Source organism: Psammomys obesus, unplaced genomic scaffold (assembly GCF_907164565.1).
Source record: "Psammomys obesus unplaced genomic scaffold, mPsaObe1.curated_primary_1811, whole genome shotgun sequence".
NCBI classification, from domain to species: Eukaryota; Metazoa; Chordata; class Mammalia; order Rodentia; family Muridae; genus Psammomys; species Psammomys obesus.
In genome coordinates, this window is record NW_026592890.1 from 13,035,562 (window position 1) to 13,063,233 (window position 27,672).

The following is a 27,672-nucleotide window of genomic DNA, read 5'->3' on the forward strand; positions in this document are numbered from 1 at the left end:
GAGGGGCAGAATAGAAACAGGCAAAACTTCCATGCCTGGGCTTGGGGTCTGAGGCAGGGACCATGAGGAGAGAAAGAAGTGGGGCAGAGAGAAGGAACAGATAGAGAAAGATTTGCTTTCACAGTGCCCACATTTAAACACTCTATGCCAACCAAAAGGTACCATTGGAGAGTCTTGCCATAAGGAATGTTGATTGGTTCAACATTATGTCAGTATTTTGCACAGCAGCCATTAGAAATAATTCATGAGCAATATCCTCAGTCCATAATTACCATTATGTGGATGATATTTGGCTGGCTTATTCTAACAGAGATCTTAGAAAATATGTTTGAGAGAGCAAATAGTCATAGTATATATATGATTGATTACAAAAGGTTTTAGGTAGGTTTTAAATATTCTTTTAATAATGTGCTTATTAACATGCATATTTGTTAAATGTATATGAATCTAGTCCACATTCTTTACTGTGGTGCCTATACAGTGCTTTTCAAACCACTGCCTGCTCCTTTAAAGGCCAGTCTAGAATACTAAAGAGGAGGCTCAATTTTTCTCTCTTGCATTGTCTTTTAACAGCGTCACAAAGTAAGTGTTATTCCTGAACCATGGGTACCAGTTTATATAGTGTTTGTTGCAGTTTGAATAAGAATGGCCCACATAGGTTCCACATGTTTGAATGCTTGTTCTGCAGTTGATGGAACTGTTTGAAAAGGATTAGAAAATATGGACTTGTTGGAAATGATGTGTCACTGGGGGTGGACTTTCAAGTTTTTTTTAAATTTTTTTATTAATTACACTTTATTCATTTTGTATCCCCTCATAAGCCCCTCCCTCCTCCCCTCCCGATCCCACCCTCCCTCCCCTTTCTGCATCCATGCCCCTCCCCAAGTCCACTGATAGGGGAGGTTCTCCTTTCCTTCTTTCTGATCTTAGTCTATCAGTTCTCATCAAAAGTGGCTGCATTGTCATCTTCTGTGGCCTGGTAATGCTGCTCCCCCCTCAGGGGGAGGTGATCAAAGAGCAGGCCAATCAGATTATGTCAGAGGCAGTCCCTCTTCCCATTACTATGTAACCCACTTGGACACTGAACTACCATGGGCTACATCTGTGCAGGGGTTCTAGGTTATCTCCATGAATAGTCCTTGGTTGGAGTATGAGTCTCTGGGAAGTTCCCTGTGTTCAAATTTTCTTGTTCTGTTGCTCTCCTTGTGGAGACCCTGTCTTCTCCAGCTCTTACTATTTCCCACTTCTTACATAAAATTCCATTCACTCTGCCCGACAGTTGGCAATCAGGCTCAGCATCTGCTTTGATAGTCTGCAGGGCAGAGGCTTTTTTTTTTATCAGTTACATTTTATTAACTCTGTATCCCAGCCATATCCCGCTCCCTCATTTCCTCCCAATCCCACCCTCCCTCCCTCATCTCCACCCTGCCCCTTTCCAAGTCCACTGATGGGGGGGACCTCCTCCCCATTCATCCGATCCTGTTTTATCAGGTATCTCCAGGACTGGCTGCAAAGTCCTCCTCTGTGGCCTAACAGGACTGCTCCTCCCTTGGGGGGTGAGGAGGTCAAAGAGCCAGTCATTGAGTTCCTGTTAGGAATGGTCCTTGTTCCCCTCACTATGGGAAACCATTTGGTTGACTTTCAAGTTTTAAAGTCCTACGCCATTCGAGTTGTCTCTCTGTTTGCCTCCTGGATGTTGTCTGGACACAAGCTCTCAGCTACTGCTCTACACCATGCTTGCCTGCCTGCTGCCATGTTACCTACCATGATGGTCATAGACTCTACTTCCCTCTGAAACTGTAAGCAAGCCCCCAATCAAATACTTTCTTCTAGAAGTTGCCTTGGTCGTAGTTTCTCTTCACAGCAATAAAAAGTAACTATGATGGGGTTTTATGACCCATTCTAAATAAGAAGCACACTTCAGAGTACAAGCCTGAGTCTTGAGAGTTTAAGACACCGAGAGGACCCACCTGTGGGGAAATGACGGTCAGATCATGAGCATCTATCTGCACCTCTAGAGCCATGTGTAGTTGAACTAGGTGTTGAGCACCTTGAGAGGAAAAAGAACCATAGAGATGTTAAGCCAGTCGCCTATCTCTGGGAAGAGAGATCTTTTAGTGCAGTGAGTGACTTGAAGACCATCTCCAGTAAGATTCCAGTAAGATTTTATTTGTACTATGTACATATACTGTACCTTTCTTCTGCAAAGCAAGTGTCATCCTTTAGCAAACAGACAAACAAACAACAACAATAACAACATAAAACAAGAGCCAGACTGCTGGCTAACCATTAATTTCAGAGGTCACAATCTTTTCTAAGTGACCAAGAACTGGATTCTTATTTTAACAATGTCCCAAACTTCTCTCAGTGTCCACAAATCAATGAAGAGCTGGGGGCTTTTTGCTCTGAGTCATATATGGAGTAGGGAGTAGGGTGTGAACTCAAGAACTGCCCATGGAAACTGTTCTGTAGAAGGACAAGTGTCACTAGGCAGGAAGGCTGGGAGGGGATGGCAGGGATGCTGCTTGCAGCCTGACTCAGAGCCCTTCTGAGGGTCAGAATCAAGTTCAAATGTGGATCAAACTCACTGTCCTGCCCTCTCGCCTCCCTGTGCCTGAGCTGTAGCTCTGAGAAGTTACAGGGATGTTCTGTCAGGTGAGATGTCCACAGTTCCTTCTTGTGGAGCCTCTGTGTCAGGGCCCCTGGTACAGTGGGCATCTTCTTCCCAGGCACACGGTCCCTTTGGCTTTCTGTGAGGTCTTTCCCAAGACTTCTGTGGACAGGTGCAGGTCCACCTGCCAGTTTTTCTTGCATGGGGTGGACACCTGGTAGTTGTCCCTCAGCACTGCTCCACAGTGTAGCCCTCCTTCCACTTTCCTCTCATGACGAACGGTCCTCAGGCTTTTGTAGCCAGTGTGGGTCAGCACTGCCGTCACCATCCAGCCAGGGCAGTAGGTAAATGATTACCACTTTAAGACAGAAAAGGTCATGTAGAGGTAGCCATAAAAAGCCTGGGAGAAACTTCATGGACCTGTCTTCTGCATCCAACTTACCTACAGTGGGGTTCCCAAAGTCGAGGTGCCTATCCATAAGAGCCTATGCTGTGAGCATTGGGAGGACACAGGCTCTGTGCCCCTACCACCCCCTTCCTCTGAAGAGTGGTGCTGTAACCTGCCCACTCCCTGTGGGATTTGACAGATTGGGGTCTGTGACAGAAGAAAAAAACATCTCAAAATGGGACCAGACTGGATTTAGACTGACAGACCTACAAGATACCCATACTGCTCAGGTCCAGACCCTACGCTGGACAGCAGGGAGAGGCTCCTCTCAGAGACTGGCTAGAGGAAGGTGAGGCTGAGCTCACCTCTGGAGATAGGTGGAGGCATTAGTTTTTCTCTTGGTCACTACTTCTGGACCTTGCCATTCTACCTAGAGTCCGAAGCCTCAAGATAACGAGCGGTGGTTTTGTCTATGCAGCAATATCAACTTTGGAGCTATGCCACCCAGGAGACTCTGGTTTGAGCCTGTGTCCTCTAGAAATGGGCTTGTTTGTTCAGGACTGCAGGGGCCAAAGTCCTAGCTGGGAACTCCACACTAGGTGGAGCAGCGATGACCGTTTTATATTTTTCTTATCCCTACACGGACACTGAACTGTTTCAGAGGTTACTTCCAGGCCAAGTGGGAGCCACATGGACCTCAGATCACCCCAGTGTTACTGGGGTCAGAGTGGAGCACATGACACACAGCACCTAAGGTTACCTCCTCTGCTAACCATGAGGGGAGGGAGGTGGCCCAACTCCTCTGTGTGTCAGGAGGACCTATTGCTGCTCCGTAAGGTAAGACAGGCTTCGTTACACAGAAGAACCTGGCCACGGGAAGGGAGCTCTCCATATTTCCTACCACCTGGAAGCTCTTAAGGGCTGCGGCTGTAGCCTGTGGTAGATGAGCTACAGTGGGCAGAGTGTTCATGGTCACCAGCTCAAGAGTGACTTCTGAAGGCTGTAGCTGCCCGTGGCTGGGTAGTCTCAAGTCTTCCCTTTTAGGTCAGGGTGCTGTGGCGTTAGTTCCTTCTGTTGGCATGCAGTCCTGCCTGGGTACTAGCCAAGGACTGTCCCTCACCTATACTGCTGAAGGGTTCCTAGCTGCAGCTCCTGCTTCGGTGGTTGGACCTTCTTCCCACTTGCAGTAGGCACCCTGCCTGTCTCACTGCCTTGTTTATTTTTAAATGCACAGTGGAGATGCTGAGGGTCTGTTTTTCCTCTCCCTGCCTGGCTCTTCCAGCACCTCTAGAGCCCAGTGCTGAGCCTTTGCCGACTTCCGGGGGAGAGTGTTCCCTGTGCGAAGTCCTGCCTGTCTCTCTGCAGACCACTGGACACAGCTCGCCAACATTTTATTGTCTTTCTGGATTTTGCACAAGCTGGAGAAAACACAGAGGCCTGGGTTGTGTCATCTTCAGACACCTCCTCCGCTTTCCTGTCTGTCCCTCCTTAACAGTTAAACACTTCTCTGGCTTGTATCCAAGAGGCCGTCCTTGATGCTCACCATGTCCTGTGGTTTTATGGGACCCCCTCAGTGAAAATATTTTCTGCCTTATTCGGGATTGATAACTTTTGCTTTATTGCACATATTCAAATTAATGCCAAAAGATAATTATCTTTTAATTCTGCTTTTAAATCAAGCTAAATTGCATTCCCCGGGGGGGAAATAATATGAATTACATTTCATTTGTAACTTCTAGGGTTTTCCTTTTGTTTTTCAAAAGCAACATTATAAAACCATCAAAATACCATTTGTACTCTTAAGTTATAAAACTTTGGACATCTGAAGAGATCAAAATCTATAAATTACATAATTCCCATTAAGGGTAGCTGTAGCCATGCATGATTTTAAAGCATTCATTATCCTGCTTAAAAATGTACATGACGGAGCTGATTAAATTTTCCTAACTATACGGGAGGGGGAGCATTGTTAATTTCAAACATACTGAACTCACAGATTTCAGTGTTCAGTCAAACTGTGAGTGATCAGACAGACTTTCAAAACTCAGAAAGTTTTTTTTTAATTTTTTTTTTTTAAAGGCAGTGAGATGGAGTGGACCCTGGGATAGGCTGGTTGGAAACACGGCAGTGTATCTCCATGTAGAGAAGTACATTTGAGTTTATTCTCTGAGGAAAAATGAAATTCAATTTGCCATTGAATCACTAGGCCCAACAGGAATTTTCCGTGCAAATGGAGGCACGGTACAGAAAGAATATGGGGCTGTGTTATGCATCAAGTAAAGGACTATGGTTACACATGGCATCCTAAATCCTTACAACAACTCTGTAAGTCCAAAGCTACTTGTCTCCATGGTGGGCACACATTTCAGAATCTCTTGCAGCTGCATGGCCAGCCCAGGGCTGTAAGTTTTCTACTGCTGCTTTTGGCAGAGGAGATGTGCAAATTTTCAAAGATGGCCTCGGGGGGGTGGGGGTGGGGGCGGAACCTGGGGTGAGGTGGGATGGAAGGATAAGGGGTTGGGTAGCTCAGGCTGACAGAGGACTGGGCTGTGAAGAGCTCAGAATGTACCTGCCTTAACAGAGTGCAGGGAATCTTATGAAAGAAGAGGGAGACAGAAAGGCCTGGAGGGGACAGGAACTCCACAAGGAGAGAAAACAAAACAAAACAAAACATCTGGGCACAGGGATCTTTTCTGAAACTGATACTTCAACCAAGGACCATTCATGGAGATAACCTAGAACCTCTGTACAGATATAGCCCATGGCAGCTCAGTCTCCAAGTGGGCTCCCTAGTAAGGGGAACAGGGACTGTCTCTGACATGAACTCAGTGGTTAGCTTTTTGACCACCCTTCTCTGAATGGGGTGCAGCCTTACCAAGCCACAGAGGAAGACAATGCAGCCAATCATGATGAGACCTGATAGACTAGGGTCAGATGGAAGGGGAGGAGGATCTTCCTATCAGTGGACTAGGGGAGGGGCATAGGAGAAGAAGAAGAGAGAGTAGGATTGGGAGGGGACAAGAGAGGGGGCAAGAGGTGGGATACAAAGTGAATAAACTGTAATTAATAAAAAATAAATTAAAAGGAAAAAAAAACATGGATTTCTTGCTAGTGTTTCTCTGCTGCCTGGCTGCATTCAGGGGCGAGTTCTGCCTCCGGCAGACAGAGCCCCTGGGCACAGAAAAGGGGCTTTGTGTATGAGACATGCAGAGAGGCAGTATCCCTGTGGCAGCCTCACTGGCCAGGCCCTGTGATCCTCCTCAGGAACCTGGAAGGGTGGCAGGCATCTGATATGGGAGAAGTGAATTGTGAAGTCTCGTAGGCCGGAAAGCAGCTTCTTTCTGCACATGGGAATTCATGGACCGAACAGAATGAGGCAGTGTGCCCCTTTTCCTGAGGGCCAGGCTGGCTGAACCCTTTCTCCTAATAGCCAAGCACACTCCTTGGGAAGCTTAGAAGAAAGTGGGAGGCTCTGAGCGGAGGCTGATCCTGACAGAGTGTGGCCTCTCCCATTCACTTTCTGCAGAGGCTCAACCTAACTTAACTCCTGCGGATGGTTCCAGAGGCAGACATGGGCTCTTAGCATCTGCTCTGCTGGCTCTGAAGTATCCCCGGTGATACATTGTAAGCTTTTTCTTGGTGTGTTGGAAGTTAATATTAAAGCTTACGGTCCACCAAGAATACAAACTCACTGGTGCGAAGTTCTGAATATATTCGAATGTTTCTAGTGATCACACTGATGTGATTATTAATGAAACATAACACTACTCGAAGAGTGCAGCTTCTGATGCATGCTGGGTACAAGTCTGGCACAGGATAAGCACCCTATTCCACAAGCTGCCTTTGTGCTTTCTTGATTGAGTTCTTGGGAGCCTTGTGCGTTTTCTTTTAGATGGATTCTACTCACTTGGTTTTTCTTTCGTTTCTTGTCAAACCCTTATTTGCAGCACCCTTGCTCTGTCCTCAGTGTTGGCCAGTGTTGGTCACTGGGACCCTTGAGCAGGAATTGGTGGGGCTGCTGCTGGCAGGCTGTTCTCTGTGCCCTTGAGGGTGGCTGGTCTCTGCTTTACGGAAACTAGTCCTCTGCACCCTCCTCCTCTATGAGGTTGAGTTGACCCTCGAGAGTAGAGTTTGTGATTAAGCCACGAAGTCCACTTGTCAGCATCCTCCTTTACTGTCATGGATGAAGACCAGGGTCAGCAGCAATTGTGAGTGGGAGGAAGGAAAACAGTGCCATTTCCAAACCTAAGTGCTGCCTGGGGGACGTCCTTCCATTGATGATGGCTCTTGCATTGCAGTGCTCCTTCACCCTGGATCTGCTTTGATATGACAGTCCTGCCTGGAAGTAAGGCCACCCTGATGTTCACAAAACTTTGTTTAGCTTTTTGGGGGCTTGGGGATTTAGGGGAAAAAATTCCTTGAGCTCTGTTCAGAAGCAAATTTTAATATTGTTTATTATTTTGGCTTGGCAGCTCTGGTGAGACTCTGTAGACATCCCCAGCCTCTTGGCTTAGAGAATGGGGATTCCTTCTCCTAGGCCCTGAGCCGGGGCTGAGCCCAGGGCAAGCTGCTGGCAGAGCTGGTCTCTTTGCGTCGCAGCAGAGCCTCTCTGCTTCCTCACCAGGAAGGTCCTCTGTCATCTCAGCAATTCGTCTTCCTGTTCAAGCAGGACATGTGAGGGACTCACTTAATTTTGAATTGAAATGCCTCTCAGCATATACGAGGCTTCAGCATATGAGTTTTCGGGGACTGACATCAGAATCATTGCTGCTGTTGTGACTCGGGCCTGAGTAGAAGATTAATGTGGACACGAGGCTGACCATGGCATCCTAGTGCTGGCTGCTGAATACCTGCAGTCCAGGTGTGCACTTCCCAAACGTCCCCTAAATAAGACTGAGTCTGTGAGGCGGGTGAGAAGGACACAGGTCTCAGCTGCTGGGTGAGTTCTCGCAGCTCTTTATACAGGTTTCCACTTTCGTACAGCAAACCCTGGCTGAAAGCGAGAATTCCCTCAAATTTAGCCATGATTTTCCAGCCAGGTACTGTGTATGAAAGATTGCTTTTCACCAACGATGCTTGTTTACTCATTCTGTGAAAAGCAGCCAAGTATAAAACTATGCTAATAAACGAAGAAAATGTAAACGTGTTTTGGGAAACCACAGCAGCATGTGTGTGTGGTTCTTTTCAAAGTCCCCTCGTCCCCCAGGGCATGGCCTCCTCCTCCTCCGAGAGCTGCAGCTGTGCACACTGGGGAGGTGCAGGCTCCAAGTGTCTCCCGTCTGCGCAGCGCACAGGGAAGGAAGCACTTAGGGTTTTTACGGCAAGTCCTTGTAGTACGTGATGAGCCTTTAATTTCTGCACCTGTGGATTATTATGGCTACCTATTAATGCTTTGCAAACCAAAGCTTTTAGCGAAGCCAGAGAGTGCCGTTTATTATTAACATCTTGTCACACAAAGCAGAGCCAGTCTCTGCAAATGTGGTGGCATGAGTGGCACGTCCGGTCACCCTAAGAGAGGAACACTGCTGAAAGATATGGGAGCAGCCACTGGAGGGGAGACCAGGGCGTCATTAAGAAACTGTGCTTGGGGCTCTCACTCGCTCTCTTCCTGCACAAACCTTCTGAACTCATCTTGAGAACAAAGTTCTCCAAACCTCTCAGCTAAAAGACACTTTTCTTAGAAACTTAGAAATAATTTTGTTTTTTTTTTTCTGTTTTGTCATGATTCTGATCAAAGAAAAAAAGTTGCTTTATTTTAGAAGTAAAAATTTAAAACTAATATATATTATATATATATTTAAAACTATATATATATAGTACAGAATGTACAATACTTGCTTGAATGTGAAGACACTTAAATGGTTTAAGGTTTTTTTTTTCTAATTTAACTATTTTTAAGTAGTTACATTTTTTCTGACAAATACTGATGCATTTTATGATATCTAAGGCTACCCCTATAACTTTTTGCAGTAGCAACTTGTTCCTATCAACTTATACATGAAATAAAATTATGGGTTGAAGCAAAAGTTAATTAATGAACTACTTAAGATAATTAGCTGTATTTCTTATTTTGCCTTGCTGCTTAAAATTCAGTATCTTTTGTTTTCTCTTTGTCATAATTTATTTCTCCAAGGGAGTACTGTGGGTCTCCTTTAATACCCTGTCGCAATTTCAACCATGCTTAGATGTGACTGAATCAAGATTAAGAGTTTGGGGAAAGATGGAGGAACACACACACACACACACACACACACCAAAAGAACAGTGGCAGGAGGCCAAGGGTACCTCTGCCCAAACACAAGTGTCCAGACAGGGCTGCATAGGGCTTCTCTTTAGGTGTAGACTAACCTATTTTTATATCCTATATGCTTCATTTCATAAGCATCTTTAGCTTTCTAGGTACATTGTCCAGAGAACAGAACCATCACAGGGCTCATCACTGTCTGTCTTCCATGTCCCCAGAGATAACACGTATCTTGGCAAGCTGGGTAGTCACATCAGTCAGTGAAGCTAGGTATTGCTGTCAAGTATTCCATGGTTCAGTTGAACATCACTCAATGTTAGGCTCTTAGGAGTAGGTAATGATGTTTCCCATCATTGTGGCATGATACATCAGGGCTTCACTGCCTGATGTCCCCTATGCTGCACCTGTCCATCCCTCGTGGACACCATGCACCTGTGTTCTGTCTGCTGTCCTCACAGTTTTGACTGGACATAGTCCCTTCTGTTTAGAAATATGCAGTAAAGTTTCTCTGCACCATTTCTTCATGATGTCTCACTTCTCTTTAGCATGGAATATTTCGTTGTGAGGATATTCCTCTGCTTTATTTGTTCCCCTTCTGACTTATGTCTTGGTTGCTTCCAGTTTGGGGCAATTATGATTTAATCAGCCAAAGGTAAACATAACCAAGTCTATGTAGATTTTTAATCACATGACCTGCCTACATATGTAGATGCAGGATTGCGATGGATGTCTGTGCTTGGCTTTGTTTCCTGCAGTGGACATGGTAATCTGGAATCCCACTTACCATGGTGAATGTAATGGTTTGAATGGGTTCAGCCCCCATAGGCTCATCGGTTTGAATTATTGGTCCCTAGGCAGTGAAACTGTTCGGGAAGAATTAGGAGATGTGGCCTTGTTGTAGGAGGTATGTCACAGGAGGAAAGACTCATGTCATCCCATGGTCAGGATGTGAGCCCTTAGCTCATGTTCTAGCCACCGTCCACTCTGCCTTTGCTCTGCCATCAGACTCATCAGACGTTTAATCCCCAGGAACCATAAGCCCAGTTAAATTCCATCTTTAGTAAGTTGCTTTGGTCATTGGATTTTTATCACATTAGCTGTGATAGACTTGATTGTGTCATTTTTTATTTTTTGACAAATGTAGAGGGCTTTGGGGCTGGAACGGCAGAGCCCTTTGACAGAAGACAGAGATCTATAGGGGTTGGAGTTTGGGGCTGGGTTTCTGTCTTGCTTTGGTCCAATATTTACTTTCTGTACCCTGCTTTTTCTTTTTCGGAATGGTAATGTATATTCTGAGTCGTATGTCCGAAGTATATAATTTGATTTTTGATTCTTACAGGGGGTTACAACTAAGAGATTGTCTTTAGTCTCAGATGGGTCTTTGGACTTTAGGCTTTTAAACAGGGTTGAGACTGTGAAAGACATGTGGACTTTTAAAACTGGACTAACTGAATCTTGCATTATGATATGGCCATGAGGCCATGAGGGCTAGAAGTGGAGTGTCTAAATGAGAATGCTACCTCCATGTCCTCTTTTGGCCAACACAAACTCTAATCCTCTGGAACTGTAAGTCCATTTATACTCTTCTTTTATTAAGTTACATCAATATTGGTGTTTATCAGAGCAACAGAAAAGTAACTAAGACAGGGTGTTAATTCCATGTTCCATGCCTCCCCGGCCTTTGGTGCTGTCAGCATTTGGGGGTCCAGTTGTTTTCATAGAGGTACAATGGTATTTTCCCAATTGTTTTAACTGTGATTCCCTTACAGTACTTGAGCCCAAGAACCATTCTCTAGGTTCATTTCACATCTGGCTGTGTTCCTTGGTAAGGTGCCTGTTCAAATTTTTAGTTGAGTTGTTTACTTTCTTATTGAGTTTTAAGTGATCTTTTTGAGTCAGAGTTATGTTTTGTAAATATTTTTTCCCTGTGTGTGGCTTCTCTTCATCTGCTTTATAGCATCTTCTTAGTTGTATTGGAGTTCAGCTTATCAATTGATTCTGTGCTTACGGCCTGGTTGTGTCTGAGAGTTAGCCTGCCCTACTAGGAGTCACCGGCTCACCTTGCTTTTTCTCTGCCAGGGCTCTTTAAGTATACTCCACTCAAGACCTGTGACCGTAGTGTGTAAGTATATAAAACAGAAATTCCAATAAAATATTTACTGATTTGTTGTGTTAATTATTAATCACGATAAAATTTATCTTAGCATAATTCTTTGATATATAATTTTACTATTTATTAAAGATAAAAGAAAACTTGCATACTAAAGCCATGGATATGCTTGTTTAGTTTTTTTTTAAGATTTATTTATTTACTGTGTATACAATGTTCTGTCTGCATATACACCTACATGCCAGAAGAGGGCACCAAATTTCATTATAGATGGTTGTGAGCCACCATGTGGTTGCTGGGAATTCAACTCAGGACCTCTGGAGGAGCAGCTACTGCTCTTAACCTCTGAGCCATCTCTCCAGCCCTGCTTGTTTAGTTTCACATAGTTTTGGCTGAACATTTGGTACTGTGGAATGTAGAGCATGTTTAATGTTTTTCAGAGATGATCAATATTCTGATTTTATAATTGTTAGTGGTGAGAATATTGCTTCTCATAAGCACAAGGTACAAAATGTCAGAAGTATATGTAAGGCCGTTTCTGACATTCAGCAGTCTTGAATCTGAGCTGAGGTGTTTCAGGAAGTGTTTGTTGGTGTTGCGTTGGTATGATAGTGTCTTAGTTAGGGTTGCTGTTGTTGTGGTGAAACATCATGACCAAAAGCAAGTTTAGGAGGAAAGGGTTTGTTTGGCTCATGCTTCCATATTGCTTCAGTTTTTCACTGAAGGAAATCAGGACGAACCTGGAGTCAGGAGCTAGTGCAGAGAGCATAGAGAGATGCTGCTTACTGACTTACTCCCTATGGCTTGCTCAGCCTGCTTTCTTATAGAACCCAGGACCACCAGCCCAGGGATGGCACCACTCACAATGGGCTAGGCCCTTCCCCATCAATCACTAATTAAGAAAATATCCTACAGGTTTGTGTACAGACTAACCTTGTGGAGGCATTTTCTCAGTCGAGGTTCCCTCCTTTCTGATGACTAAACTTTGTGTCAAGTTGACATAAAATTAGCCAGCACAACTGACTCCTTGTCAACTTGACACACAAGCTTATCACTCTTACATCACCACCTTTTCCCCAAGATCACACATCACTATAAAATCACCATACAGAACAATTTATAAACTTAAACAGTTCCACAGCCTTTACAAATTCAGTTTAAAATTCAGTCTATTAAAAAAAAAATCTTTAAAAAAAAAATCTAAATTCTCTTTAAAAGTTCAAAGTCTCTCAACTTTGAGCAACTGTAAAACAAAAAAAATGAATTAAATACTTTTTTTTTTAACTTCAAGAAGGAAGAGCCAGGGCACTGTCACAATCTTAACAAAGCAAAACCAAGCTCCAACTGTGTAGATAACTCATTGTCCAATGTCTGGGATCCCTTCACAATTTTCTGGGCTCCTCCAAAGGGCTTGAATATCTTCTCAGGCTCCGCTCTCTGTAGCAGTTTGTCTTCTAGGCTCAGGCCAGCTCCACTCTTTATTGTTGCTGTCCCTGGCGGTCATCCCATGGTGTCAGCGTCTCCAAAATGCTGGGGTCTTCTGCTACAGCTGGACTGTGCCCTCACTAACAGCCAATCCTGGGCTTTCTTCAGGGACTCCAGCCCTGCCATGCAGTGCCAAGCCTCAGCTGCTCTCCATGACCCCTTCACGCCTTTAAAACCAGCACCACCTGGGTGACTCTTACATCACCAAGTTCAGCTGCCAGCACAAGCTATACCTTGGCCACCTCTGGAACACAGCTTCTGTGTGTGACCCTGAGGAAACACTTCCCAGAATACTTCACCTCAGTGATGCTGCTCTCTTCTTAATCACCACTAATTTCCCAGCTCCAACTAACCAGCATCAATTGTTTTAGTAAAACAAAGGTTGTTGTTTAGTTCAGTGGTTCTAGTCCCTTGTTAATTACAGCTAGATTTTTTTCAAGTCCAGCTAACCCGATACCATAGATTCTTCACACAAATGGCCTGGTAGTCTATGCTTTCCTCTGAACCTTCACAAGCCAGGCCTTCATCCTCTGCACTATCTCAAGATTCTTATCTTCAAAGCTCTGACAGAACAGCCCACTGAGCTCTTACCATTCAATGCCTCTTCTAACTCAAAGTCATGAAGTTCTTTCACAGTCATCCCCCTAAAACATGATTAGGTCTGTCACACTAATACCCCACTTCTGGTACCATTAGCTGTCTTAGTTGGGGTTGCTATGACTGTGATAAAACACCATGATCAATTAAAAGGTTTATTTGGCTTACACTTCCACATCACTCTTCATCACTGAAGGAAGTCAGGACAGGAACTCAAACAGGTCAGGAACTTGCAAGCAGGAGCTGAGGCAGAGGCCATAGAGGGGTGTGGCTAACTGATTGGCTCCCCATGGCTTGCTTGTATTGCTTTTTTATAAAATCCTATCAGCCCAGGCATGGCACTACCCATAAGAGGCTGGGCCCTACCCCAATGTGGATTCATTAATAGCCACTGAAGAAAATGTCCTACAGTCTTGCATACAGCCTGGCTATCTTAGAGTTTCCATTTCCATGCTGAAACACCCTGACCAAGGCAACTTGGGGAGAAAAGGGTTTATTTTTAGCTTACCTGTTACAGCTCTTTCATGACATCAGTTAGTTCATCAGTAATCGTGTATGTGAAATTCTCTCTGTCTCTCTCTCTCTCCCTCTGTGTTCGTCTGTGTGTGTGTTTGTGCATGGTGCATGCATGTATCCCACATGGATACACACACATGCCAGGGCATGCGTATGTAGGTGAGGGGACAACTTACAAGAGTGGGCACTCTCCTTCCACCACATGGGGTCCTGGAGTGTCAGCTCAGTCAGGCCTCACAGCAAATGCCATGGCCCACAGTGCTACCTCATTAGCCCTTTGTCTCATTTTTTAAAGGGCACTGTTTTAGAGAGGCAAGACGCCCCCAGAGCTGAGAGGCTGAGCCGCTGTCTGATCTGCTGTCAACGCATCCACGTCAGTGGTCAGGGCCGTGGCCTCGATGCTGGACTTTTCTGTGAAATGGAAGATATCCAGATTTCCTTTGCAAGCCCCCGAATACAAAACAAAACCACTCCTTTTTATTAAAACTTACTTCCGATAGAGCCAATTTCCTAATTCTACAGAATTTCGATCAGCATTTTCTATACAACACATTCTTGGGCACTAAAGGTCCCGGGACAGAAGGCTCAGAGCCAGAGCTGGGCTGACTTACTTGGCAAGACTCTCCTGGGCAGCCTCGGCAGAGTATACAGTGCTGGAGCCTGGCCTGTGGTGGGGATTTGACAACAGAGGGGCTTCGAAGCCCCTCAAAGAGCCAGGCCCTCTTTACGAGGCCAGAGTGAAGAGGAATAAAGTTTCTCAGAATCTCGGGACTGCTTCCACACTGGAGTGATTGCCTCCAAAGGGTGAGAGAACTGATGAGGTTTCAATATAAAGTCCCTTGTGAGACACCAGGGACATTGGGGTTTCATCGTGGGGTTTCTTTGGCAGACATTGGAACACGTGAAGACATAGCAAGAGATCAGTGGAAGACTGGAGTTTAGTAGCTGCTCATGATCAGGGTGTCTCTGGACATTCTAGTTCTGTTTCTCTTTGTTTTGATATGATGCTTCGTTTCCTCTGTCAAGGTCCAGAAGCAAAGCTTCGGGCTAGACTCTACTTGCCGAGCAGTGACAGCTTTATTTTTGGGTCTAGAGAACCCGGATCTAGGTATTTTATCCAACCTTCATTTATTTTATTTTTGAAGTCTACTTTTTGGTGCAAGTGAGCCAGCTGGCCTAGTTTGTCTCTTAGGGATGCTCCCAGAGAAGGAGGTGTTGGCAGTTTGTCTCCATCCCAAGGTTGTACACCACACCGATTCTACGCTCTCCTGCAGGGTGCCCAGTCTTGTGGGAGCCTGGTTCTCCCCCCTGGCAGGATACAGGGCTCTAACACACAGCCTCTGCACTGTGTAGCACCACCACTGTGGTGGTGACGACCCTGCCTTTCTCATAATTTATATAAAATATAATTTCTAGAGTTATGGTTTACTGTCAGTCATATTCACATCCTGGGCGCAGGCAGAACCTAGCATTGTGATCCTGTTTTGGTCTTTTTTAGATGGACATTCAGGTACATTCACACTGTCCAGTCTGAGTTTTCCGGGGACCTCTTCCCATCCTGCTCACTCCCCTACATCATTTCTAGCAAATCCAGTTCTGAATTCTTTTTGTTTCCCTCTGACTTCTTTGATCATCTCGTATAGGTTTTGTATAATTGGAAAGAGAACCACAAGAGATTCCATGACTGATGAGGACAGCATGGATAAAAATTAAGCACTGTAATCAGCTCTAAGGAAAAATGAAAACCCACACGGAGAAGCCTTTGGCACATGAAAACACTGCTGATTTCAGCGTGATCTCAGAGCTCCTCAGAAACTCAAATTATGGGGCCTCACCTTCCCCAGACCTGTGGGTCAGAGACCTGGGCAGGAAGCGGGCAGCCTCAGAGCTGCTCTGATGTTCTGTGGGCTTCCTGCTGGCACCTTTCTTTGAGGTCACTGGGTGTTGGCAGTGCCATCATGCCGCTAGTCTTTTCTACTGGGCAACTTCGGGCAGGGCCTGAGCCTCCACTGCCTAGGCCTGCTTGCAGTGTTAGGCCTTCCTGGCCCAGCACCACCTGTGCGTAGACCTCACGGTCAGGCCTCTGTTGTTGCTTTGAGAAGTGCACCCAGCGTAGGATTGGAAACACGAGAGTTCCTCTCGTGCCTCCAACAGGAACCCTGAATTAGCAGATGCAGGGGAATAAACTGCCCCACTGGGGGTAGTAGCCCATGCTGGCTAAAATAGGAATACTGCTGGGTGTGCAGTCAGCCACAGTGTATGTCAGGGGGTGGGATTCAAGTCTTCCAGACTTCTTCATGTCTTCTCAAGACACTTTCTGGATGTCTCATTCACCCTCAGGACTTGTTTCCAGAAGCATCTATGCCATCTTTGGCACGTAAGCTTTTCCCCGACTGCCAGCACACACATGCACGGTGTTGCTGAGCCTTCGAGGCTTCATACTGCAGACATGCCTAGGTAGTGAAGGCTCACGTGCTGCCCAAAGTTGCTCCATGGGTAACCACAGAAGCTGTGGTGATGGGGAGGAGAGATCAAGGCCCGTGGTCTACTCCTAAAATAATGGAGCAAGCAGTGGCCAAAAAGTAAGGCACTTCCAGCCTTCCAGGTTGTGCTGTGACTGCCACCAGGGTTTTGGCACAAGTCACTGTAGTGAAAACAAACCAGGCCACACACACCTCAGAGCAGCCAGCAGGCTGCAAATACGCGTGTACACACGGTGTGCGTATGCGGGGGTGTCAGGCCGGCCAGTGGTAGCGGGATTTCAGGGGTCGGTCCACCGCGATGTTTATCATGGAAGCCTAGGAGGTCAGAGCATCCGGGCTCGGAATTCCCAGACTGTGCGGGAGCAAGTCCAGAGCAGACAAAGCTGGTATCTAAGTTAGACTTTCTCACGGTGTGATTTTGCATTGGCTTTTGTCCAAGTTCCCTGGACACAGGACTGAACAGGAACGATGCCCTGGCAGATGCCTTCTCGCTTCTCAACGAAAACCTTCTCCCTAAGAAACCCAGCACTTAGGGCTCTCGGCGTCACTGTGCAGCAGGGGAAAACAGGCACACAGAAAGGCAGACTTAGAGACGATGGGAGTCCATGCTTCATTCGTACTCTGCAGTGTCGAAGTATTTATAGGCAGGAAGATGGGGAGCATTATGGTGTACCCTGAGAAGCACACATGCCTCAGAAAAGCCTGAACCCGTGCCTTACTACCCTCAGTGGACACTGCTCCCCAGCTCTGGAGAGCCTCACCAATAAAAAGTACCTCTCCATGAAGACATCTGCTGTTTTCTTCACAGCTTTAATCTTTCTTACAAGTGGAGGCAGCAGAGCGTGATTTCATTTCTGAGGTGTCATCTTAAAAATTAGTACAATGGTTTTGAGATTCAGTCTTGATTTAGTCTTTCTTCTCTTTGATGTATTCATATAACTTTATATCATGGCATGCGATATTCATTGTGCAATTTTTTTCAATTCATAGATAGGCAGTTTCAAAGAGCAGGTTGGGACCTTTGAGAAGATCCTCTGTCCATCTTTTCACTGAACGTTTGCTTTCATTTCTCCTGGATACGTGTCCAGGATGGGATAGTGGTCTCAGCACTGGGTCTGCTGTGAGGAGGCCCGAGAGCTCCGGGTCCTACGTGTCCCACCAACATTTGGAGCACGTATGTGTGTGACATCTCAGTGTGGTTGAAGTTACCATTTTCATGATGACTAATGACGTTGACCTCTCTCTCTTTATGTGTTTACGGTGAGTCCATGGCTTGTTTTCTGAAGTCTCAATGAGTTTCAGATTGGAATATTTGTGGTTTTATTGATGAGAAGAGCTGGGGGTCTTTGACAGACATGTGTTAGGAACATTCCCCTCATCTGTGGCTGCCTTTTACTTTTTAATTGCGTCTTCTGGTGATTGTTTTAAATTTTAATGAAGTCTAATTTGCCCAGTTTTTCTTCTGTGGTCAGTCTGTCCCAAAGACATGGTGGGGTACTCCTAATGCCTCTTTTTAGTCTTCACATTTCAGGTTTTATATTCATGCCCCTCTCATCTCGTATAATTACTGTGCCATGCATGTCTATTTTCTTTAATTGGCACACAGTCATTCTCATGTTCTACCATCATTTCCTGGGAAAAGTTTCACTTCCCTTGAGTGACTTTGGTCCACTGTCAGGATCAGTTCTGGTGGGCTTTTCACTCTTCTCCGTTCCTCTGTTTAGCCGTCGTACCCTACCGTCTGGGTGAATGGTTTTATAGAACCTTTTCAGACATGGCAATAATAACTCCCTTCCCCCAACCTTGCATCAGTGCTTCAGACTTCATACAGGTCTTTGAATTCCCAAATTCATTTTAGAGTCCACATGTTAGTTTCTACTGAACAGCTTCTTCAGATTTTGATAAGAAATGTTACGTCCACTAACTAATTTAGAGAAATTGCCTTTACAATGTTCCTAAGTCTTGCTACTCATTTATATGCTGTACCTCTCCATTTATTCAGTTAAATTTTTTCTAGTAATAGCATTTTAAAATATCTTGTACCTCACATTATGAGTTTAATTCTAAATATTTTAGTTTTGATATTATGACAAATGACGTTTAATTTTCTTTATTTGGCCATCATTTATTCACTGTATATAAAATATAAATTTTTTGTACATTCATTAGTTCTTCCTTTCTTTATAGATGTCTCAGTATATTTTATATATACAATATGTTGAGTGTGTTTAAAGACTTTTATTTTCTATTACAATATTTATTACTTTTTCTTAACTCTGTTGCCTCGCCAAGGACCTCTCATGGAATGCTAAAGGAAGGTCATTTCCACATGATGTCAGCTGTGGATATTTAAAGAATATGTCCTTCATTTCAGACAAAGTTTTCCACATTTCTGGTTTTCTAAGAGTTTTGCCATTTAAGTAATGAAGCTGCTTGCCTTAATAAAAACAACTCAATGAACCCTTGTCAGAATACTGGCTGCCCTAGAGCTGGAAGCGCCTTCCCTTGGGGCACAATGCCGGGACAACCTCTGAAGGATTAATGAGTGCTGCCTGTGGCGTCCTAAACAGCCTCTCCAGTTTTGCAAGACAGTGAGTCCTCTTTCCTAAGACACACGTGTGGCTCCCGTGGCTGCCGTTTTCATGAGGGGGTAAGGGAGGCCTGCTATGTCTTGGTCTGCTCAGGCTGATGGAACAAAGCCTCATGGATGAAGTCACTTAGAAATAACTCAAGGCTATTTTCTACAGTTTGGGAAGTCCAGAAATTCAACTTCAAGGTACAGGCACATTTGGCTTCTTGAGACATTTTCTGGTCTGTGAATGACACCTTCTTGAGGTGTCTTCACATGGTAGAAGAGGCAGATGACTTCCCTCTGACCAGATCTGGGTTCTTGCCTGTGACCCAGTCACCCCAGAAATTCTGTTTCCTAGTTCCATCACCTTAAAAGTGATGGTTTTGATGTGTGATTTGGGAATATACACATGTGGACATAAGTGCACATACACAGGCACACACACACATACACACGCACACACGTGTGTGTGTGCGTGTGTGTGTGTGCGTGTGCGTGTGCGTGTGTATGTGTGTGTGCGCGTGTGTACCCTTTTCATTAGGAACATGACGTTTCATGGCTAGGTAAGTCCAAACTCAGATTCCACTGTTTCTTCCATGATTTTCTCATCTTTCTCATTTAGTACTGAGTCAAATTTTGGAATTATTAATTCAGAGTTAAATAATAAAATGATTCAACTTAGAAAATCAGCTTTACTTGATTTTTCTTCAGATTTAACCTAGAAACAAATACAAAGAGAGAAGTGGATAGGAAATAGACCCCACTAGGACTAGTTAGCTGTGGATTAAGGGAAAGGTGACGAACATTACATTTAGCATTGCACTGATTTTACAGTGAGCTGTCTGTGGGCCAGGAACTCCAAGAATGGCCTGTGATTTCTCTGCAGTGGTTGGGGTCTGGAGGAGCCAGGAGGAGAGGGGCAGACATTCCAAACTGCCTCCTTGCTCTTTCTTTTATTTATGAAGGCCCTCCTCACTTACGAAAACATCCTCTGCCCCCGCTGTGGCTTATCCTGTGAGAGAATGTGACTGTAGCTTTCTGGTAGCCTTGAATTCCCAGTATGCAAGCAGACTGTCGCCTGCCTAGCCTGGTCATCTTCCCCACCCCCGATGTTCATACAAACAAGATTTCATCTACCTGTGCCAGACAGAGTAGCTTTGATATTTTAGAATATGTGCAACAAATTTTAGAGTTTTCTTTAATTTGATCAATCTCATTTTGTTTACGAGGAACGTTCAAATATGACAAATTTCTCATAGGGACATTTCAAAAATTTTCCATTACCATTTGAGTAGACACAATATGTCCTTGGAATGGAGCACCGAAAATATTTTGTGGCCAGATAATCACACGGTGCCTTCTATGAACTAATAACATTTTGAAAAAGCGCCAAGCAATCTTTAGATGAAGGGAAGAGGTCTGCATTGCCAAGCTGCTGCGTGTAGCTCGGTTGCTGCTTTCACAGTCTGTTCCATTTACACCGATGGCCCAAGAGGTTCCACAGAGAAGTGTCAACTGCCTTCAGAGAGAGTTGCCCGAAAGCTTGTGATACTTGGCTTCCTTGAATGGCTATCACGGCTGTGATGGATTTGTGAAGAAAAAGCCAGTGGTTATTGATTTTTGTTTCATGCCTGCCCTGGTGATAGCTGGGTGACGGTTTTGTCAAGATACCTACCCAGCGAGCTCAGGCATATTCCATTTGTGTATCTGCAGATGCTCAGTACACCTAGAATATACTCAGACAGTGCAGATTGTGGGGGAGACAGTACAACATGTCAGTCAAGGTCCAGTGTCTTAATTTCTCTTTTGCATTCAGTGCATTTTGAGCACCAGCCATGAGAGCTGAACGTCCCCCACATGGTGGGCTTGTACTACAAGATGTCTGACTGCACAGATGTTTAGTTTAGCTTTCTTGTTTCTCATTCAGTCGTCCTTCTGGATAGTAGCAACACAGGGGAAGTCTCAGCAAGGTACAGCTGTTTTAGTTAATACACACAGCGTTGTGGCTAGGGTGAAGTAGAATCCCCTCCCCTTGCTTCAGCTTCCTTGTGCCTTCCTTCCCATGCTAGCACAGTGTTCATGAGCCCCTTGGGGCTGTAGCTAGTGTCTTCAGAGCAGGCTTAGATCCAGTTATCGCTTCCCACTTGTTGAGCTGTAGAGGTTTTCTCTTAGGTGTGGTGGACTTAGCTTGAGTGGAACTTTTCCTTGCTGTCCCCCGAGTGAGACTGTATGTGGCCAATCTAGGGTCTTTGTATTTTGTTTTGTTTTGTTTTCCCCACGTACTGGTTTAAGCCCAGTTTGGACTTTTAGGAAAGAGTTGTGTGTGTGTGTGTGTGTGTGTGTGTGTGTGTGTGTGTGTGTGTGTGAGAGAGAGAGAGAGAGAGAGAAAGAGAGAGAGGTTTATCTGTCTTTTGGCAGCTGTCCCTTGGATATGAACTAGTGATAGCTGAAGACAAAGAAGACCCTTGGCCTCTAGCCCCAGAGGAGGTGACCTCTGTGCATTATAGTGCATGCTCCATGTGGGGAAGGCAGTGTGTCCTTCATGGGAACCTGTGAACAATAACGAGTGTTTCTCGGGGACTCTGGGTTGAGGGGCACATAGTATGAAGAGAATCACATATTCTTGTTCCATCCCATAAAACATCCCAGCCTCGAAGCAATGTGGCTGAGGAGGTAGGAGGGGGCCACTTGTCTGTCCCTAGGCCTGGTTCCCACGGTAGTGTGGGGGTGGCACATGGTATCATTCCGCCGTGACTACCCACCAGTCTCCAGCACTGGCTCCCTGTGCCTGCTCACCACCTGTTTCTTCCCATCCCTACAGTCTCCTCCTGTGACCAGGAGCACCAGTCTGCTCTGGAGGAAGCCAAGCAGCCCAAGAATGACAACGTGGTGATCCCCGAGTGTGCACATGGTGGCCTCTACAAGCCAGTGCAATGCCACCCATCCACCGGATACTGCTGGTGTGTGCTGGTGGACACTGGGCGGCCCATTCCTGGAACCTCAACAAGGTAAAATGCATCCTTGGGGGAGCTGGGAAAGAGATGTTGGGTTACGGAGACAGGAAAGTAGAACTCAGGTTCTTCCTCCTACGGGCTTAGCTCTTGTTAAACTCAGTGTCACTCTGAGTGTGACAATCACACATGAACTCTGTCCTCTAGTCTCTGTGCTTCTGCTGCTTAAGGAAAGTGGTTCTGGCCATGGGAAGGAAAGCATGTCTTTAGCGGTTAATGGGCCATCAAGTATGAAACACAGAAGGATAAACTAGGACAGAGCATTTGGACCACACCAAAGACTAAACAGCCTTTGATGCCAGCTTTAGCCATAGAGGTTAAATATTTAAGGAGCTAATGAAGCCAGATGCCTCAAATAGTTCTTTATAGAGGCAAATAGTTTCTATAGAAATGTAAATATTTGTATCTAGAAATTACCATTTAAAGAGAAAAATGTTCGAGGGGCTAGAGAGATGGCTCAGCAGTTAAGAGCTGAGAGAGGACCTGGGTTCAATTCTTAGCACCCACATGGCAGTTCATAACTGTCTGTAACTCCAGTGCCAGGGGAACTGGCATCCTCAAACAGACATCCATGGAGGCAAAACATCAATGCACAATGAGAGAGAGAGAAAGAGAGAGAGGTGTAAGGCAAGACTGACCAATGTTATTCATGTTTTGCTTGTGTCTTCTGTCAAGCCCTCCTGGAGTACCAGCAAGAGCTAGTACATGCTTGGGTATGCATGAAGGTGTGTGCTCCTGAGTGTGTGTGTGTGCTCCTGAGTGTGTGTGTGTGCTCCTGAGTGGGTGTATGTGCTCCTGAGTGGGTGTGTGTGCCCAGTGGGTTCCTGTCAGCAGCCTTTTGCTGTATAATGTTTGATTTTTTTTCTAGACTTATAAACATGCAAATGTCTTTTCTCTTAGAGTGGCTAGCTTTGATCTAATTTCATCCCAGCATCCCTGGATGAGCACTGGGATGCTCCCTAAATTATTTCCCCAATAATTTTAGTGTTACAGCTAGCACTCAGTGAGAGGCCCTGGTCAGCATAGACCTCAAGGGCAGAAACAAAGTGCAGTTGTTCAGATGACAATGCCTTCATCAAAACCAAGTCCAGCCCATCCCAGCCACCTTCCAGCCCCTGAGGGAGGCCATCTTCCTCGGGGTTTTGCTTTGGATATTGTAACATTGCTATGCCATCAAAGCTGATTCTACCAATCAACCTCACCCTGTCCTCACCACACTGGAGGATGACATAGTCCCACTGGCCCAGCACGATGTGATAAAGCAGGGCCCTGGGCAGCCTTAGGTTTGGAAGCAAGCACATGCTGCATGGCTGAGCTTGAACCTCCACCATTCTTGGGTTTTGCTATGGCAACCCATTGTCCTGTGTGTGTGTGGAGAAAGGTTGTCTTGTTTTCTGAGCAGCTTTTCTTGGAGGTGATCTTCCTATATACGTGAGCCTCAGGCTTCTTCATGCGTCACTTGGGGCACCATGGGCCCCTGCCAGCTACACAAGCTTGGCCCCAGGCACACATCTACCATAGAGGAGAAGCAGCCCTGGCAGATGTTTTCGAAGAGTTGGCAAGTGAAAATTCTTACACAGTCAAAACCAGCATTCCTCCAGCTGGCTCTGAAATGTTGAGATCAGCATTTGTAACGCTTTCCCGGAGAACCAAGAACAGTTTAGACTGACTGCATAGAAAGCCAGTCACTCTCTTTCTTCTGTGAAGACGTTCCCTGGGTTCCAGGCCAAACAGGACAACCTCAGGCTCCCAATTCCATGTTTGCCTGATGGACAACTGTCCTGCCCACGGTTCAGGAGAGGGCTCAACCTGAACCACACTGAGAGGGCTGCTCAGAAGGCTGCCTTCCTCCGTATGACACTTTCTTCCATGCAGTAAGCCAAAGCCAGAAGAGGCTTTGAATCCTTTGCAAACAGAGCTGTAGACAGTTGTAAGCTGCCATGTGCATACTGGGAATTGAACCCATGTCCTCTGGAAGAGCAGCCAGTGCTTCTAACTGCTGAGCCATTTCTCTAGCCCCAAGTGAATTTCTCTTTTTCACAGTAAGAGTACGCTTCTCCTCTGAACAGATGGACTTGCTTAATCGCAGTCTCCTTCCTAGGCTGTTACCAGCCCAGCCAGGGAAGGGAGCCGTTTACCATGGTTCCTTCACTGAACACTATGGCAGGGTCACCTGTAGCATACAACAGTCCCGAAAACCGAAGTTGACAACAAGGTAGAGAGGAGTTCTGATGTGGGCAGGGGCAGGTGGGATCCCAGCCGGTTCCTGCCGGACCAGCCTTTCTAGGCAGGAAACGGGGCAAAGCCATGGAGAAGATGAGCCTTTGGAACAGAGGTAGCGTGTTGAATACAGGGGGCTCAATTGGAGCAGTGAAGGCAGAGAGCACAGAGAAGTGCTGTCAGAGTCAGGATCTGACAGGTCTAGGATCACACCTCCCACGACAGCCCTGATGGGCATTGCTGGCCCATGTTGTCACACTTGCTCAGTGGTGTGAGAACATGTCCTGGCTTCCTTCCCTTCCCTTTCCTTCCAGTAAACACTCGAATGATTTGAATGGCCTCGGTGTTCCAGGCATGACGCTGAATGATGGGGACTCAGTCAACTAAGAGGATAAACACCAGGGCTTCCCGAAGGGAGCGGTGATGGTGACAGAATGGGTCCATGGCCGAGCTTGCATGAGGAAGTGCTTTGGATGACGATGATGAATCTGAAAGACATTGAGCAAGAACAGGGACTCAGGGCACAGAGAAACAGAGCAGCTGGGTGTGGCCTCTGAGAGGATGACTCCAGAGTGAGGCAGCAGGAGTCGGGGAGCAAGGTGTAAGGCCCACACAGTGAGGCCCAGCACCCTTTGACCAGGAGGCAGAGCATCACCTGGCAGCTTTTGCACAGCACTGAGCAAGACAAGATTGGCTCAGGTGACCATGGAAGTCCTGGCTTGGACTTGCCCTTGACAGGGCTCAGCATTCGCTTTTCCTCTCTTCTTTTGTGCTTTCCCATGAGGGACTCCTTGCCCCTGAAACCAGAAGCTGCAAATGCCAGACAGTTTGCCATTTATAAGCCATCCTCCGTCCTTGTGTACCACACATGAGTGAAAGTCAGCACGGCCTGTTCTGTCCATCTTTGCCAAGCTGACCTTCCCTCCAGGGCAGACAGGAGGTGCGATGGTAGATATTGCAGTTCTTCTGCCCCTTTAGGTCAAGATTTGCATTGTGACCATATTTTGTGTAAGCCTACATGGAATTAGGGCGCACCTGCCAGGCCCTCCTGCCAGGCCTGGTGACACTGAAGCTAGAGGAGAGGTAGATTTCTACCTGGCTGGGGGCCAGTCGTAGCAGGGGCTCAGAGAAGGCTATTGGATTCCTCGTGTAGGCACATTGCCAGCTCCTCCATTAGTGCTGGCACAGACTTTCCTTTCACCTTTGTGAGGACTGGCTCAGGCCTTGTCCACCTGCCCGGTGCTGCAGTCTGGCCCCGTTTGCCTCGAAACAGCCTCTGTTCCTGACCTCAGCGCTCTGCACAGTGGCTATGTGCATGTGGCCATGTGGGCATGAAATTGCACTTCTCCATGGCAGCAAGCCTGGTATCTGATGGGCAGCCATAGCCAGGCTATGTGAAATAAGTGTTGTTGAAAGAACAAAGGCTGTTACAGCCAACTTCACTTTGGTAAACCCATGAGCACCGCTCCAGATTACTGTTTCTACATTGGCAAGCCTTTCTTGATGCTCTCTCAAATGGGCAGGGCGCAGTTACTTAAACGTGCTATTCAAATTTCAGCACCACTGTAAGACTCAAGATAGCTTAGCCCCACATTAGAGCAGAGATCAAATGAGTTGGAACGGAACTGCAAATGGCCTGGCTCACAGGCCGTGTGAATGACACAGACCCTGGGAAGACAGCTCAGCTTTCTGGCACTGTATTACAGGCCACATATGATGTGACTGCTGGTTTGGGGCTCTAGACCACCAATTAGGAGCCGAGACACATGCTCACCTTTCTATGGGTCACAGGTCACTGTAGCATAGATGTCAGCCCTCCCTTACCCCTAACCCTCAGGCACTGCCTGGGAACTGGAATGAATCCCAGCTACAAAGGACATTTAAATGGAGGCCGACTTTATTCCCTACGGTCTTCAGATGAATTTCGGCTCCTGTCTGATGATGTGCTGGGCAGCAGAAGCCAACTGAGTAGGGGCTCTCTCCACCCCACTCTCACTGCCCTCGCTGTGTGTGGATGTTCCAGGCTGTCTTGCACTGAGCCTGGAACATAGGCTAGTGGCTTTGGGGAAGGATGTAGTAGTTCAGCTGTTTGCCAGGGTGCATTTGGGACTCAGCATTTCAGAAAGATGTGAAGTTTGTGCCAAGAGGCTGTTGATTTCTCTGGTGTCAAAGCTGCTGTCCAGAGGAGGAAGGCAATGGTGCCATGGCTCCAGCTTGCACCTGCTGTTGTATTTGGTGTTCCATCAGATGTCAGTTGTTATTATTATTATTATTATTATTATTATTATTATTATTATTATTATTATATCATACTATAGAATATCATATTGTCTTTGGTTTGGTGAGATAAATTCCCAAGTAACCAAGGCTAGCCTCAAACCTATTACATAGCCAAAGGTATCTTGAGCTGTGTTAAAAATTGTGTGTTTGTGCGTTTGTGTGTGTGTGAAGCTGGCCACATAGGTTTTGTCTCTACTTCCTGAGTCCTGGGACTACAGGCATGCCACCATGCCCCATTTCAGAAGACCTTAAGGAGTATCTCATAATGAGAAATTTTATTTTCTATGATGAAACTCTGAATAAGTGTAATCTTATAGTCCTTTCTGTGAAGAGAGAGGGAAGTGGCCAGGAGGAGAGGAGGAGGAGCAGCCAGTAGAATCTTGCCATTCCATGGCTGGCAATTTGCAGCCCTAGGCTCTAGAGCATTCCATTCGTACCTACTCCCCATTAGCCCCAACCTGCCACGCTCCTTCCCCAACCAGTGATTCCTGGCCCTTCATCTCCAGAGTGCTCCATGAGGGAGCACCTCTGGTACATCACCTTTCCTCACCACCCCCCCCCCACCATGTGCCATACCGCAGTCCCTAAGAAGGACTCTCCAAGGTGGGGTCAGTGAATGAGACTTGGACAAAGGGGGTATAATTGTGGGAAACAGAGAGCCTCAGTCAGTGCTGACGGCTGGGGTCTGTTGGTTGCTGGGAGGGAAGGCTGGGATCATGGGGTCACGCCTTCCATCAGATGGTAGAAGTCATAGGCTAGATTGTCTTGAGATACCCACCGCGTTGGGATGGACCTCACCAGTCCCCCACACCTAGTCCTTGCTGAGACGACCCCTTCCCTGACCTCACAGTAAGAGGATAGTATATGGTACAGAGGGAGGAAGTCAGTGGTCTCTGGTGTGGGACTTCACTTCAGCACACACACAGGCCTGGGACAAAGGCAGTTTCAAGAAGCTGTTGAAAAGCATCAGAGGTTCCCTGGGTTTAGACCAGAAACATTCAGGCAGCAAGCACCCCCAGGCATAAGGCATGGGCAGGCCTTCTGAGGCCTTCTACTAACACCAGATAGAACCCATAGCATGCATCTTCCTTCCTTCCTTCCTTCCTTCCTTCCTTCCTTCCTTCCTTCCTTCCTTCCTTCCTTCCTTCCTTCCTT

General features: G+C 46.2%; 1 protein-coding gene across 1 annotated transcript in view; it reads left to right on the plus strand.

Moving 5' to 3' along the window:
* The window catches only part of Smoc2 (SPARC related modular calcium binding 2), a 127,751-nt gene that overhangs the window by 69,717 nt on the left and 30,362 nt on the right, over positions 1 to 27,672 (plus strand). The window contains exon 8 of the mRNA XM_055616174.1: positions 21,828 to 22,014. Coding sequence (XP_055472149.1) covers positions 21,828 to 22,014 — 187 coding nt within the window. The remainder of the gene's footprint in view (positions 1 to 21,827; positions 22,015 to 27,672) is intronic.